At 49.5% G+C, this 13,530-nt stretch overlaps 1 protein-coding gene across 4 annotated transcripts in view; it reads left to right on the top strand.

Annotated features, from left to right (window-relative positions):
* The window catches only part of LOC144137778 (AP-5 complex subunit zeta-1-like), a 55,108-nt gene that overhangs the window by 547 nt on the left and 41,031 nt on the right, over window positions 1-13,530 (top strand). For all 4 annotated transcript variants that reach the window (XM_077669754.1, XM_077669753.1, XM_077669751.1 and 1 more), the window contains exons 2-6: window positions 2,879-3,068; window positions 5,679-5,725; window positions 6,390-6,487; window positions 10,228-10,443; window positions 11,450-11,605. In XM_077669754.1, the coding sequence (XP_077525880.1) occupies window positions 2,879-3,068; window positions 5,679-5,725; window positions 6,390-6,487; window positions 10,228-10,443; window positions 11,450-11,605 (707 nt within the window). The remainder of the gene's footprint in view (window positions 1-2,878; window positions 3,069-5,678; window positions 5,726-6,389; window positions 6,488-10,227; window positions 10,444-11,449; window positions 11,606-13,530) is intronic.

Here is a 13,530-nt window from a genome sequence, read left to right on the forward strand (position 1 = left end):
CACACAGCCAGACAGGTGGATTGGCCAGTCACGATGACAGCAGCAGTTTAGAGCTCGCGGCTGGTTCAGCAACAAAACCCATCCATCTGTGCAACCCACAAGCCGCGGCTGGTTGGTTGATTGGTAAACCCGGATTGTGGCACATACCCACGCGGGGTATTGACCAGGAGGCTGCCTGTAAAGGTTATAATGTGACCCGGTTTATTTTAGAAACAAGCATTAAGCATTGAGAGAAAGAGAATGAAAAAATCTTGGAATGTTCACAAGCCGGTGGTGGTCAGCGTGACCCCACATCTTCGTCTCACGTTTTCAGTCGCCTCCTTTTCCTCGTAGTTTGCAACAAGCAGCATGGCTGGCATTACCTTGGGACATAGCTGCAGTGGTTTCTCTGGCCGTGTTTGTTGTTCTTTTACCAAGTCCAACATCAGTGGTGCCAATTTAGCGGATTTTCCGCTAAATCTGGCGGATTTCACTTTGTTCTGACGGGGAAAAAATTAGTCTAGCGGCTAGTGGATTTTTTGGCGGGCCATTTTCTTACATAGCGGATTTCTGGTGGATACCTCACGCAGTGCACCGATTCAAAATCGCCCTGCAAGAAAGACCTTATGACGTTGCTTTCAAGCTTGGTTAAAAAAAAGTCATAATTCCGACAGAGCAGATTGACGTTCTGACGTGCAGACTTGAGGACCACTTCAACCCCAAGCCATATCTGGGCTACGTGTTTGAGACGTACGTTAACAACGTGAAAGCTCAGAACACCGACGGGTTCTCTGTCGCAGATGAAGCTGTGATGCGAGAAAGCTGCATAAGGTTTATTACCATGCTAGTAGATCAAATCAGACAGCGACTTCCCTACAAGATCACAGTTCTCCAGGAAACATCACCCTTATCGATCGAAAACGCTTTGTGCATCGTGAAGGAGCCATTGATTCCTCTGCTGGAAGCAATGGCAGTGCCCCCTGAGACAATAGAAAAAATTTAAAACCAGTGGAGCAAAATCACCCTCCTGAATGGAGGCAAATATCATCCACTCAGTCGTTCTGGTGTGAAGTTCACTCCTGTAAGGACGCCTGCGGCCAAAACCTGTTCGCCGAGCTGGCCAGATTTGCCATGTCGATGCTCGTGCTGCCGTATTCAAATGCCGAAGTAGAGAGGACGGTTAGTCAGCTTAAAATACTAAACTCCAAGCTGCGGAACAAGATGAAGCCTGAAACTAGAAACACCATCTTCGTCGTACGAGCGGGGCTGAAGTGACACCAGAAACGTTTTTTTGATTACGAACTTCCCGCGGCAGTTCTTAGTGCCTTCGGGACATCTGCAACGTATGTGCAACCAAGCACCCTTTCTGGTCTCTGAACAAGTACCTGAACAAGTTCCTGTAGAGATGATATCAGACGACGACAGTGGCGACGAAGACCTCGATGTGTTTTTTGTTGACCTGTGAGTTTTTTTCATCAGTGTGAACATATATAACTTTTAGCCTCATCTGTGATGAGGTTGACAAATGACGACCACCGCCGCACTGAAGCTTCAAGTGTTCTAGTTAGACTCCTTGGAATACTCTTTTATATGTTATTTCAGCTCTCGCAGTTTTGAGGAGATTCTAAGAATGATAAAAGTATTTATCATACGAAATTGCACTGTGTTTCTAATAAAATAGGTCCTAGCGAAAAATTTAGCGGATATGTTTTAGAATCTAGCGGTATCTGGTGGATTTCTTGTGGCTTTTTAGTGGATATCTGACGCCCAGTGGTGGCAACACTGTCCAACATACCCTCTCAGTGTGATTGGCCTGTGACGATGACAGCAACCGTCAGTGGATCACATCTGTACGGACCCCAATTTTCATTTAGCTGCGGCCACAATTCACACAGTATTTTGAAGGGGATTGGTCAGTGACGATGTCAGCTGCTGTAAGAGGTGCGATATTCCGTTCTGAGACAGGTACAAGCCAGGCACTTCTGGTGTGATGCAGAACGCTAACTAAACATGTTGGTGTGCTGTGCCCCACCCCTAAGCCAACATACAGGATACCAAGTCACCCTTGTTTAGCAAAAGAATATGCAGAATTGAACTAAATAAGAGAGCAATTTGTAGTAAAAGAAAAAATAACGGGCCTTGCAAAAAATATTTGCACTTCTTGGACTTGAACCCAAGCCGTTCATTCTAAAGCCGATGGTTCTACCCATTAGGCTACTGAGGAGCTCTTTAAGCGGTTGCTCACAAGAACAGAAGCAGTGTCCCAAGCAAGTCAGTGGGTGGCACTGGGTGTGTGCAGGAAGTACCCACAGGGGAACAGAATCTCGTGCAGGAAGCTCACGGCCCATTCACAGCTCCCTGTTTGGCTGTGACACTAATATAACCGACCCCCGATGCTGGCATACCCACTCGGGGGTTTAACCAGTGCAGCAGGCACCAGAGGCCCATGCCCAATTCACCGAGACTCCCATCACAGCGGCATCAATACACCCACCCACACATATGCTATTGCAACTCATCAAAAAGTGGCTGTAATGCATATTGACATCATACAAAAAATCTTAAGTGCCCCACAACTTTTTTTTTTTTTTTTTTATCTGACTGAATTGCCACCCTCGCTGTCGTGCTGCTAGTTGTAGCTATGATCTGAAGAGCATCGTCTGGTGTGGCGCGGTGTGCAGCATCATTTAATGTGAAAACATGGAATGGCCGTAGGAATGCCATGAGTTATTGTGTCTGGGAATACTTGCCCTTCATTATGTCCGAGTGTTCCTAGATGTACACACTCGCAAAAATATTTCGTTAGTTGCGAGTACAGCTTGCTGGCTGTTAAATGTGCCGAATGGCAAATGCGAGCCAGTGGGCACTGCAAGTGGCCCTCCCCCCCCTGGGTTTCCAGGATCCCCCAGCAGGAGGCGGCCGTGAGCAGCCTGCTGGTGGCGGTGCTGGACGAGCGGGCGCCCCCCGGCCGGCGCCACCTGGCCCTGTCCGTGCTGGAGGCCCTGTGCCCCCAGTACGGCCTGGAGGAGATGCTGCTGCCCCTGCCCCCCCAGCAGCTGGCGCTCTTCCTGCCGGCTCTGCTCGCCCAGGTGTGTTCTCACATTGCTGCTGCTGCTGCTGCTGCTGCTGATGGGTTGGAGGGGCAGGCTGGGCCCCTGTTTCACTGTTTCAGGTTCCTTAGCTTGCGTGGCCAGGCACACATCGGGCATTATAAACAGGGAAGTGGGAAGCTCGCCACATTTGTGCACACTTTCGTTCTATTGAAGTAGTGTCTTTTGCAAGGAGACGATGAAGTCATGCAGCCTCTTCTTCATCTGCTCTTATGGTCGGCCGTATGTGCTCTCATTGTCATCGTGGAGTGTGTGTGTTGAAAAGAAAGGGCTGCTGACATGACGTGGTTTGCGGGGTCCTGCCTCAGTTATTTCTCCAGCGTCGTTGTGTGGCGGAGTAAAAATGATAAAATGCTCTCGTGGCCCCCCTATATAGGTGGTATTCACACAACTTCTCTTGGCAGCAACACTGAAAACTGCCATGACGGTGCTCACTTTGTCTGCTCATCTCGCAGGACAAAAAACAGGCCGTGGTGTCCACCTTCTGTGCCGTTACCACCCAGTGGTCAGCTATTGCGTCAACAGATTGGAACGATCGTAGTGACATTGCGTGGTGTTGCTCTACTTTCACTTGGGAACTCCGCATCACCACTGGGGAATGGAGCAGAGCTTGTGAAAGAAAGCGGCACGACACACAAAATGTTGCGTGGCCAACCGCCAATGTCTTGTGGCACCTGCAGCGACATCGCAAGAAATGCACATAAACTGGCTGCACTCGGCTATCGCGAGAGAGTTCTGGAACACAGCTCGCTCTTAGATTAAATTCGTGACACGCAGCTCCCGGGTACTCCTGTGACCGTCCTTAAAAGAACCTAATGCAGCGCAGTTGCCTGTGACCACGGATATCAACACAGGTGTGCCCACAGCTTGCCCACGGCAGATTCGTTTTGTACAAAAGCCAAATAATGCTTCCAAAAAGAGCGAGTGTTCACGCAAATGCTGATTGAGATACGACAGTAGTGTGGCAGTGCGTGCATTGTTAGATGGGGGACTAGTGACATCTACCAGCAAGCAACCAAAGGAGAAGGCACTCGCCAAGAGTTTAGCAATTTATGGCTGATACCATGGCAGCTGGCAATGAGCTGATCTGTGCTGGTGACTTCACTCGTGTCTTGCGACAGGTAGGCTGTAGCACACAATGCGAAACAGTAGTTGGCGTTGACATAGTGCATTTGAGCTCGATGGGACACAATGCTGCTGCTACTGCTGCCTGCACAAGCTCTGCGCATGGCCTGTGCACACTTCGTCGCCTTAGCAACGTGGACGTGCAGGCTCCGGCATGGGGGCACGCACACATGGTTGCCAGCATGCTTGCCATGCCAGTGAATACAACCTATCCACCTTTTTAAACTTTGTGTATTCTGAATTATATTTTTACAGTCAGGTTTCATTTGTGCGTGATACTACGTTGGCACCAATAATGTATTCTGTAGGCATTTGAGGCCCTCCAGCAAGTTGCGGGCGTTACCTTGAGCCTGCTGTAATCCTCCCAGCACCCTTTCCTCGTGCCTTTTGGGAAAAAAAGAAGTTCCCTTATTGCATCTTGCCCTTCTCGTGTGAGGATGGCTTGCAAGGTCCTTATAAATCCCACCTGTGCGAACAGTGCATATTTTGGGGCAAGCATTCCATTACAGTCTGTATCCTCATGAGTTCCTTCAACAGCGAAGTTAACACTGATTTGTCAGTTTTACTTGTAACCGGGGGGAAACAAAAATTTCCCCGCATTTTCCCGAGGGGAAGAATGTGAAAGTGCGAATGCAGGAGTTGAATTTGCGCGGTTCGGTAATGTTCGCGAAAGAGAGATCACACACACACACACAACTACAAAGAAAGAAAGATGCATTTATTCACAGACACCTATTTGTGTTGTTGTTGTACTTGATTGCTAGAGCGGATCTCAGCTTTGAAATTTCGTGTCAGTACTCCTTTAAGCGGGTGCATTAGCCCTTCTCACGCCCGATTCCTGGCCAATCTCCCACGTGGGTATGTGCCATGTCAGCGGCCAGGCAGCGCGCGCCCATCTCCCCCCGTTGCCAAGGTAGACGAGGAGATTCCTGGCCAATCCCCCACGTGGGTATGTGCCATGTCAGCGGCCAGGCAGCGCGCGCCCATCTCCCCCCGTTGCCAAGGTAGACGAGGAGATTCCTGGCCAATCCCCCACGTGGGTATGCTATGCGGACATCGCCGGTGGACGCAGGTTCAGGGTCGCTTAAGAAGTGCATTGCACTTAAAAACTCGGTGCTGGACTTGTGTACTATTCTGTAGTGTTGGTCCCCGTGGGGTTAAAACTAATTTCCCATCGCGTTGAGCATTTCAAGGCTTGGCCGCATTATTGCCTGCTTGGTGTTAACGTTGCTTTTTGCAGTTGCCACGATAGATGCGCTGCCTGAAACTGTGGGAAGCCTGGATTGGGCCACTGTTGAGGTGGGAGGCCATTGTGTGCTGTACAGGTGCGTCTGTACGTCAGCCTCTCAGGAGATGGGCACACTATTGTGCAGGCGACTGCATTGCAGGCACTGTTGGGAGGGAGCCTTCTCTTGTGGCAGCATTTGTGGACGTGGTGGTGAGCTGGGTCCTCCTCCTTTGCAGGGCACAGACAGCCCCCACTTCCGGGGCCTGCTGGAGAAGCTTCTCAGGTGGGCTGCATGCCACTGGGGCAGGGCTGCCGAAGCGGTGCTTTGCTCTCCTGGTCTGAGTGATCCTGCACTGCTCTAACCTGCATCTCATATTGGCGAGCATTCTCAATTCTAGTCATGCACTTGCTGATGCTTTCACTTCTGCTGCCAGTCACATTTGATGTGAATCATGACTCTCCTTGTGTTAGCACTGAACGGGCACAACACAGTAAACCATCCACGTTGGTGCTTAGGCCAGGTGGTTTCCCATATTCTTGAATTTCCAGCGCAGGCACTGCAGTGTGCCTTGTCTTGCCAGCGTCCTTGTTTGTTGCACTGGGAGTTCAAGAATGTGGAAAACCATACTGTTTGTCTTTAACCTGAAACACCTAACGGCTGGAAGTGTTCACACACAAGATTGTGGAAGGGAAATGGCGTGTGCCCCAGTACCAGCTGATGTAGCGCGAGGGAAGTGTGTGGTCTCCTCTCCTGCCTCGTGTGTGGACGCTCTCTCCTCCCAGCCCGCGTGATCAGCCTGGTACAGCCAGTATGGCACACAAGGCTACGCGGTGTGTGAAAGAAGTCTGCCACACACTGCCTTCCACCATCTCCTCTTCACACTGCACTGCATTGTTGGGCCAGTTTTGTGGGGCAGTGTTATCACCACGGTCATATCACCATGCAGTGCCCTGGAGGACACGGGGGTGGGGGCCCCCGTCAAGCGCGAGATCCTGCTGTACCTGACGCGGGTGGCCGAGGCCCAGCCGCACCTGCTCTCCCGGGGTGAGTGCCCCCTCCCGCAGTGCACGGGGGCCAGTCGGCTGCAGTGCACACCTCCGTGCCGTGCAAGGCACGGGAGAGAAAGAGCCTCTGCAGCACAGTGGCTGCAGCACGCCTCGCCCTTCGGCCAGAACGCTGCATGAACATTGCCTAAAAGAGACTGCCCTTTTTTCTCAGTGGGCCTACGACAGTCAGTTTGCCTCTCATGATCGATACATCATTGTGGATTCATGGAGGAGAGAAATTTTGTCTATGTACCGTATTTTCCGGTCTATAAGTCGCACCTTTGTATAAGTCGCACCCCCCCTCAAAATGAGTTTTCTGAAAAAAAAAACCATATATAAGTCGCACCGTTGTATAAGACGCACCGGTATATAAGACGCACTTGTTAATTAGGTAAACTCATAGTGAATAAGATCGTTAGAAAGTGCAGTGAAGGTACATGGTTGCGGCGGCGGCTGCCTATTAACGTATCCCCCTGTAAGCAGGGCTAGACATGGGCATATAACATCCAAAGTCTGGATATAACTAGCTTCTCAAAAATGGTTTATGGATACACACAGATGGCATGTACTTACGGACGGCGTTTAGGCAAAACCATTGAACTCTTTTTCCTCAGACTCGCTAACAAATAATTCAGTATCTTCAGTGGGAGTTCCACCGGTGCATCACTGTCGTCCTCCGGCTTTCTGATGTCTTCTTCGCCAACATCGTTACCACTCGCGGACCGGATTACTCCGGCCTTTATCAACTCGGCTACAACTGTTTTTGTAGAAATGGAGTCCCAAGAGTCGGAGACCCATTTGGCCACCTCTCCAAACGTCGTGCGTCTCTTGTGTGCTGTCGTAAATCAGCGCAATAAAGGTGTCATGGCGGATGGAAGTGACGCGACGGGAAGCGGCACGAAAATCAAAACTTATCTCCAAGCTGTCATTTTAAAAATTAGCAGCACGTTTACCTCCTTCAGAGTAACTGTCTGTAATAATTCATGAGCTGCATTTTGTTTTTGCAACCCAGTTTGAGGTTACTTTGAATTTATTCTGAACTGTAGTTACTGTGCATGGCCTAAAGTGACACGTGGTTGTCACAGGCCATTATCATTCTTTTTGACTAGAAAAAGCTGCAAATTCTTTGGTGCAATATCCGGAAGCGACATATGGGCTGTGAGAACTGGCGTACCGGTGGACTTGGGATTGATTTACACCATAGAGCTGTGTCTCAACGTGCGCTGACCACGCGTGGCTGTCGCGAACCAGATTTATTCCATACATAAGTCGCACCGGTGGATAAGATGCACCAACGAAAATTTCAGAAAAAAACCGCGACTTATACACCGGAAAATACGGTATGTGCAAGGAAACTGTCAATGCTTAAAGGGGCCATGCAGACAAAATACAAGTTTGTTTTATTCAAAAGATTTTGTATTTTATGGTGCCCCCAGCGCTTGTCCGGTAGCAAGCGATGCTTTATTCACTGAGAAATTATCACTTCGAGTTAAAATTTTGATTCCCCCGCAAAATCTTGTGTTTTCACGACGTTTGCAATGGCATCACAAGACCCGCTCTCCAACCAATTGGAGAGCCTCGTTTACCGTTAGTCAACCTAGATGGCGCCACCATGCCACGAAGGGCCATTTTCTGCCTTTGCTTTGATTTGACTAATTTTACATGGCTTGTTTTCTTTAAGGTAGAAAATAATTGTTTTGTGAAACGTGATGTTACCTAAGACACCATCACTTACACGAATCGGCCAGTATCGTCTGAGATAACCCCAAAGCACCAGAGTGCTGTGCAGCTAAAACAAGTGCGCACAGTACCAACAGCAGTACACATCGATACTTCTATGTTTACAAGCACTTTCATGAATTCCAATGTTTACCCCACCACTCTTACTGCTATAGAAAAAATAATGTACCCTTAATTTAAGCCCAAATAGCTCATTTGGCAAACTTGCAAGCCCTGCTAACTTGTGTTTGCTTTTATCGGCCTCAGCCAATCACAGAGCTGCTGCATATGCCATCACATGGTTCTGTTGTGGTAAATGAGCTAGTGGGTCGCATGGCCATTCCCTTTTTTCCCAACTGTCTAGCTTATTTGAGAAAGTTTATGTTAAAAGTGGTGTCAGCATGATTCTAGTGAGGCAATCTTTCTAATGAACCAAACTTGTGTTTTGTCTGCATGGCCCCTTTAAAGGGACAGTAAAGGGTGGAAACAAGTTGCCCTGTATTGATGGATTATGGTGCTGAGGATCTTAACACACCATTCTCACAACTAGCAGTTTTTTAACAAGGCAGAAAATGCCAGAAACATGAAAACATGTAGATGCCCCGCACGCATTTGGGTACTGCGGTTTGTGACATCGCAAAAGTTGTAACTGGCGAGAGCTCACTGGAGGAGCATCTGTAGATGTTTTCCTGAAATAAACAGTTCCCAAGTTGTTGAGCAGGTGAAATAAGTGTAAATCAAAACTTTCTGTGAACTCATCTTATTTTAAAAACACAGACTGCAGCTTTTACGCATTTCAAGGCAGGCTGCTTCTCTTCAGTCCGCCATCATGCATGCTTTCAGTTTCATTTTGGAAAAGCATTGATGCGCAATTAGCACAGTCAATGACCTAACAGCGAAAACCCAAGCTTCTGTAAGCAATATCCCCATCAGGAAGCGGTGAAAAAAACACGATTCACTGCTGGACGTTATTCTCCCATTCTACACACATGGATGTTGCTATCAGTTTGAGCCTAATCGCCTGTGAAAGGTACAGGGTACTTACTGTAGATGGTTAGCCGACCAATCCGATCTTGTGCTCTTCCATTCGCCGCGAGCCGCTGTTGATAGTCTGTATAGTGTGCTTCACTCTACCCTTGTTGTTATGGGTAGGCCACGGGGCTAGGTTCATGCAAAAGAAAATATGAGATGGTTGTGATTGCCAGACGAGGTGGGGTGAAGGCGCCTGCCTGAATGGGGCTAGCCATGCAGTTGCGCTTGCATGATATTTGAAAGGGCGCCTGTCGCTTCGGAGGGGACTTTTCTCGTGGTTGGCTCGATGGGGTCTGTGTGGCCGGTGTAGGTGGGGACACCAGCCGTTCAAGCACTTAAGGGCACTTCTACTTCCTTCAGGGATGAATCATAACAACCCAGGCCAGCCTCCATGGCCATAGAAAAATTGTCAGGGTTGGCCATGGCTTGAAGGCTTAAAAGATGCCGTTGCTGGCGGGAGAGCGCCTGGCGCCAACCGTTTACACTCTAGACCGCATCAGTGCCTCGCTCCTACTTTGTGATGTAATGGCTACATCGCGAAAAAATAAAAGGGGAGTGGGTGAGAAAAATGCCGGCTTTGTTTGCTTATTTCCCAGCAAAAGTTGCATCGTTGCTTGTCGAACAGAAGTCAAGAGAGCTACGAAACATATGATCTTTCAGTTAAAACAGAATTTAATTCAGCGTTTAGTGTACCTTTAACCATTCCAGTTGTGTTTTATTTTGTAGCCACTTTTTTTTGTGTTGTGCTAGCCGTTTCTTGTAGTGTTGTTCAGCCAGTATAAGCAGATGGGAAGTACTTTGGAGACATTTTTCTTGTGTTTAAACGGTCTTACTCTGCTTGACCTGAGCTGGGATTAACTTGAAGGAGTGATGAAGACAAGCCAGACCTTCATTCTGGTGAAAGTAATCTCTTGTTGGAATTTTTGCACAAACTTTGAACAAGCAAGCTTGTGAGGAGGTGCGCACAGTGGCCCCTTGTCCTCGCAGGGGACGCGGAGCGTGTCCTGAAGCAGCTGCCCGGCTGGCTGCTGGACTGCTCGCTCTTCTCCTCCCCCCGGCTGGTGGGCGTGTCCTCCGTCACGGGGCCCCCTCCGTCGGCAGCCACCGGCACCAGCAGCCGCTTCCGCCGCTCAGAGTCCGCCCAGCCCGTCTCGGAGCTGGACGGGGTTGTCTCGCAGGAGACCTTCACGGTGCTCACCGCAGGTCGGTGCTGGCTGCACTTGGCACGGGCAGTTCCATACTGATTGGTATGCACCAGAGGGAAGTGTGGCATCAGTGTCTAGGCGAGCCGAGCTTCAGTGAGGGTGCTGCCACGTACCGCAGAGAAGGGTTCCACCGTTATTTGGCATGGCTCACCAATAGCTCAAAAGTTGCCTAGGGCTGCCAAAAGGCAGTGTAATTGTAAGTTTGTTTATTTATTCAGATTACCTGCAGTGCCGATAAAGCATTACAGCAGGGGGATATCCACAAATACATGCATACAATTCATCACATGGGGGAAAAAAGAGAGGTGAGGGTCTGTGACACAAGTCAGCACAATAGTGCGTCAAATGTACAGGCAGTGTCACTGTTGAAGAAGAAAAAAAAAGTACCCGCGGCAGTGGCTCAGTGGCTAAGGCGTTGCACTGCTGAGCATGAGGTCGCGGGCTCAATTCATGGCCACGGCGGCCGCTTTTCTGATGGAGGCAAAAAGCCAAAACGCCCGTGTGTGGGAGATTTCGGCGCACGTTAAAGATGCCCACGTGGCCAAAATTAATCCGGAGCCCTTCACTACGGCGCGCCTCATCGCCTGCGTAGCGTCGGCGCGTTAAACCCTACAATCAATCAATCAAATCAAGGAGAAAGTTGTTTCATCAGCAGGACAGTAGGGCTCCGGGAGATCTATTTGTCATGAATCACTCAGAAGCTTCACGCAAGGTGACCAAGACAAAAAAAAAGTTACCCTCTTTTGTGGATTTCGGCTTTGGTAGCGAGAAGAGCCAAAGGGCTAGCCGAGCCAAGTAGGACAGGAACGTTGCTAGATGCAATGGTGACACCCATGGCGGCATGCGATTGCAGCGCCACATTTCTCTCTAGTATATATACCAGTAGTATGAATCTCTATGATTTGACATTGTGTAAAAACTGAGCTCGCAGTTAGACTAAACAGCAATGCGTGGCCCTCTCCCCTGGCCTCCCTCCCTCCCCCCTGTGCTTCCCCCGAGTGCAGCCAAGTTCCACACGGGTGACCAGTGGCTGAACGGGGCGGCCTTCTCGGTGCTGGGCGTGTGGCTGGGCCAGGCGGTGGCGCTGGGCTACTCGGACGACAGCCTGGTGTCCGCCTGCCGCAAGTACTGCCTCTGCCTGCTGGACCAGGCACGCCGCAGTGAGTGGCCCCCGCCCGCCCTCTTCCTTCCAGGCACAAGCGTGTTCCCACTCCAGCTTGGGGTTGCTGCAATTTGGGGGGGGGGGGGACTTTTGCCGTTAGTGTATGCTCATTCAACTGCTACAAACCTGACTTGGATCAGTCAGAAGGGGTGCAGTTGACCCATTACCACACCCTCACTGAAAGGGCTTCACTTACCCATTTCAGACTAGAGCGATGACTCGTAGCAGGTGACTCTTTTTGGATTGCATGTGCCTCCATTTAATTATTTATTTACGTGCCTTCTATGTCCAGCGGGCATTACAGAAGGGAGGGGGGGGTTTCATTTTGTACAGGGTGATGACAAGAAAAAAATACATCAAAAGGAGGCATTCAAAGAGGCAAAATATTGTTGTGTGCCGGCAGAACGAGAAGACTAACCATGATGGATGAGGCGGTGATTTAATGGGCGTCAGCCATCTTGGCACAAACACAGCTACGTCACACTGTATACGTCACCTTCTTCTGAGATGGGCAAGCACAGCGCAATGTGCAATGGTCCGCTTCCTCGTCTTGTCCCTGTTACAATGTAAATGCAAAGCCTTTAAGGCAAAAGCAGACTCTCTGTGAATAAAAGGAAGAATACAAATAGTACACAGATCAGAAAAAGAAAATAACATTTGAAACAAAAGGGGGAAGCGCCGCTAGCTAGGAGTTCACACAGAACGACCCTTCTTGTGCAAAAAAAAAGGCAAATTAAATATTCATTGACAGTGAAGAAATAACAAACTGATTGATTGATTGTGGGGTTTAACGCGCCGACGCAATGCAGGCGATGAGGCGCGCCGTAGTGGAAGGCTCCGGATTAATTTTGACCATCTGGGGATCTTTAACGTGCGCCGAAATCTCGTACACACGGGCGTTTTTGCTTTTCGCCTCCATCAGAAAAGCGGCCGCCGCGGCCGGGAATCGAACCCGCGACCTCGTGCTCAGCAGCGCAACGCCTTAGCCACTGAGCCACCGCGGCGGGTCAAAATAACAAACTCACAAAGCAATATACAGATGAAAGCACAACAACTATACCATTTGCAAGTGTTGAATAGTTAAACTATTCAACACTTACAAATATGGCATTGTTGCAGAGCGAAATCCACGCACATTGGTGATAGCGGCTACTGAGACTGCCAAGCTGTCGTCTGATGTTTAGGTATGGTGTCAGGTTGCGAGTGCTGGCTAAGGATGTTTGGCCCCAGTTGCTATGTTAGGCCTGATGTCCTGCCGCCCTATACTACTCACCAACCCCCTTCCCTGTACTGCACTGGCAGTTGTGCGGGTTATATTTCCATTTTTTTGTCATTTTGGTGCTTCCCTCTTCAGTCACAGACATGTTGCATCCGGTAGAAATGTTAGGCTGGCACGTGCCTGCATTTGCAGCCAATGGAGACGTCAGGCCAGCACATACTTATATTTACAAAATTGTAAGGACACAGCTGATGGCATCTTCAAGTGGCAGGCCAGCCGAATTCCTAGGGACCGTAGTGATAGCACGTGATGCACTTGCTCCCTTGTTCCCGCACAGCCCGGCACTCTTGGTGTTTTCCTGGCCACTTTGTTTTGCTTTGTTCTTTTTGACCCAGCCTTGGAATAAGCATTTGCCCCTTGGACAGGTATGCACAATACACGTGCCCATTGCGTGTGGCCTAGCAATGCACTTACCCACTGCGCGTAGAAGTCGAGGACTCGGTTTCGGCTCGTTTCCCAAGCTGAGAAGTTGTGCTTGTGCTCACCTTGTCTGTGTCCCAGGGGTGTTTCACATCAGTAGGAGGTGGTATTTTTCCACAAAAGTTCCCAGAGGCACACTAATGCTTTCAGTGCATTCGTTTGTGTGACCAGCCCATTGTGTGCCCAGGGTCTCTGTCCCTCCCTAACTCTCTCTCTCCCTCCTT

The sequence above is a fragment of the Haemaphysalis longicornis genome, unplaced genomic scaffold, assembly GCF_048455015.1.
Source record: "Haemaphysalis longicornis isolate Haplotype H1 unplaced genomic scaffold, Haemaphysalis longicornis Haplotype H1 scaffold_5, whole genome shotgun sequence".
NCBI classification, from domain to species: Eukaryota; Metazoa; Arthropoda; class Arachnida; order Ixodida; family Ixodidae; genus Haemaphysalis; species Haemaphysalis longicornis.